We start from the raw sequence: 2,855 nt of genomic DNA on the forward strand, positions 1-2,855 counted from the left end.
GCTAACACTCTCTGTAGCTCAAAATCCCCCACACTTCACTCCCTCCCGCTCTCACACCTCTTAACCCCTCAAGCTCCACACCCATCAAGTAACCATAACAATTTAGAACATCATAACATGCCAAGTGAAGGATCACTACAATATATAATATATTTCTTGTAAACAGATTTGTATTTTGTACTGTGTATAAATATATGAGCCTGTTGTGGAACTTGTCAGTTTTGCAACATGTGACTTGTTCGACCTTAACAACTAAAACAGTGGTGAACATGCACCTTTTTGACCATGTGGACGACTTGAACACTGGTCGAACTGGGCCGTCGTTTACTACGACTTCTCAGAGCAGAGTCTCTTGTTCATATGACACATGAACAGTCTGTCCATGTTCTGATCCGAACAGAGGCTGGGGTGAGAGAAGCAATGGTAAAATAAAAATATAAAACTTTCCTTTTATGGGCCCAAAGTATTTGTAGTTGCAGTAGTTAACTACACAAAAAGTGGCAACAAGGTAATTTAACTACTTCAGTCACTGCACAACTATGAATGTAGCATCAAGTTTCTGAAAAATGGAGCCAAACTACCAGTTTAATTCCCAGTAGTTCACTGGTCGCCAACACTGATGAGAATTTACAGAACAACTTCAGCAGAACTTAAACTTTGTTTATAGACACAAAGCAGGTTTTTCTCCTTCAGTGAAGCAACAGCTGGTAAAGCCAACGTTTCTAACATGATGACGGTGATTTTATAACTGGTGATGCTGAACCATCTGACAATCTCCTATTATTGTTTGCAGTACTGTCACTGACTGTACTTGGTTTTGAGTCACAGCTTATTGGTGTGGTAGTGGAAACGTGCAGGACCCAATAAAGATGCCTGGAGACCCGGAGTAGCTTCGAAGAATTCTTTTATTTCATGCAGCATGGAGAGACGTCGGACACAACTTAGCAGTCGCGTAGAGTTCTCTATCTGACTGGTAAAGGGGCAGGCCTTTTATACCAAAAGTGATACAATACACATCTATAAAACTCATACCATTGTCTCATATCTAACAACCCACATACCGTCTCCAGCTGTCTTTGGTGTCTGCATCTCTCCGCGACCAGACAGCCAATTCACATTTTGACAAAGACAAGTTGGCTTGTTTTGCATTCACACACAGACCCACTTAACATATTACAAGTTCTGCTTTGTCTTGGGATGTCCTGCAGAGACCGAGGGCTCGACATCCTGAGATGACCACCTGGCCAGTTTAACATACAAATTAACATCACACATACACACAGACACCCGGTGTAGATCACAGTCCAGCGCAGGGAGGTGTGATCTCCTGCTCACCAGGTGACCAGACATCCACAAGGGAGAGGATGGACCACTAGGTAATGCTGGCTCACAAGGAGCTCCAGGGTCACCTGGAAGGACAGGTAACACAGTGACATCACACAGTGAAGACCCTGCTGTCAACTCACAGCAGCCAGACTACCTGATTACTGCTCTGACACAGTACTACAGGGTACTATTCTCAGTGGACTGCCACTGGCAAAAGTACAGCGTGCTGCTAGATGTACTGTATGTAGTCCCGAATACTTCCCCCTGCAGGCCAGAAGGGGATGAATGCACACTTGACGTGGACGGCGGTGCCAGGAGACCTGGGCTTGGCTGGACCTCCTGGACCCCAAGGACAAAGTGGACACCCAGGGAGCCATGGAATTCCTGGATATCCAGGTGAGGATGGACATCCTGTAAACACACAAACAGCATAAATATGGTTTTAGACAAACAATGTAACTGCAGTTTTTAGAGGCACTGCTGTGTATGGTGGCTGCAGGTCTTAAGGGCAGGAGAGGGTCAGCTGGTAAAAGAGGACCAGGTGGTTCTCCTGGACCGAAAGGGGAGCAGGGAGACCGAGGGCTTCTCGAACCAAGAGGTACTGAGTCTGTTCTCTTGTCATTTATTTGCACAGAACCACACAACTAACACCAGACGTATTACAGATGCTGTAAGCTGGATATGTTTCACAGTTTGATATTGTTCATTAGTGTTTATCGTTGATTTAAAACTAAACGGTAAACAGCTCTAAATACCTGCCATTTTTCAGCAAACCCATTAGTCCTCTGATATGTCCAGTCTATATCCAGAAGTCTGGTTTGTATGCTGCAGTCCACTTGGACATTTGCTGTCCTTGATCTGAGAAGCACTGGAGTCAGCTGTACAGTGCTGCCTGTCATCCAGAACTGGCTCTGTGTTGACAGGTACCCCAGGTGCATGTGGTACAGTTGGTGCTAAAGGTGTTCCGGGTCCACTGGGTCCCTGTGAGGAGACACCAGTGAAGGGCAGCTTCCTGTTCACCAGGCACAGCCAAGCACTCTTTATCCCAAAATGCCCTGCAGGATCCGTGAGGGTGTACACTGGATACTCACTGCTGTTCATCCATGGAAACAGCCGAGCTCACGGACAAGACCTGGGTAACGTTTTCACCGCTGCTGCTAAAAGTAACTTAGTGGATTTACTGTATTGAAGTATAGCTTTGAGGTATTTGTACTTTGCTTGGGTTTTATGCTGTTTTTCAAAGGGGCATACAGTACTTTTTACATCACTGCTATTATATTTGTCAGCAGATGGTACTGTTACATTTACTTAGAAACTCAGAAAACGAGAGATAGTGGTGCTGGCCCACATTCAGAGCAATATACCGGACACCCTGGACACCCTGCAGTATGCCTACCGGCCCCAACAGACACCATCGCGGCTGCCCTGCACTATTCCCTTTCACCTGGAAAATGGAGACTCCTACATCAAGATACTCATCATTGACTACAGCTCTGCCTTCACCACAGTTGTCCCCCACAAACTCACCC

The 2,855-nt window shown here is 45.8% G+C and overlaps 1 protein-coding gene across 1 annotated transcript in view; it reads left to right on the forward strand.

The window, feature by feature from the left end:
- The window catches only part of LOC109951802 (collagen alpha-1(IV) chain-like), a 21,881-nt gene that overhangs the window by 15,765 nt on the left and 3,261 nt on the right, over nt 1-2,855 (forward strand). Inside the window, 3 exon segments of the mRNA XM_020586494.1 lie at nt 1,597-1,722; nt 1,826-1,924; nt 2,250-2,462. Coding sequence (XP_020442150.1) covers nt 1,597-1,722; nt 1,826-1,924; nt 2,250-2,462 — 438 coding nt within the window.

The sequence above is a fragment of the Monopterus albus genome, unplaced genomic scaffold, assembly GCF_001952655.1.
Source record: "Monopterus albus unplaced genomic scaffold, M_albus_1.0 scaffold410.1, whole genome shotgun sequence".
NCBI lineage: Eukaryota > Metazoa > Chordata > Actinopteri > Synbranchiformes > Synbranchidae > Monopterus > Monopterus albus.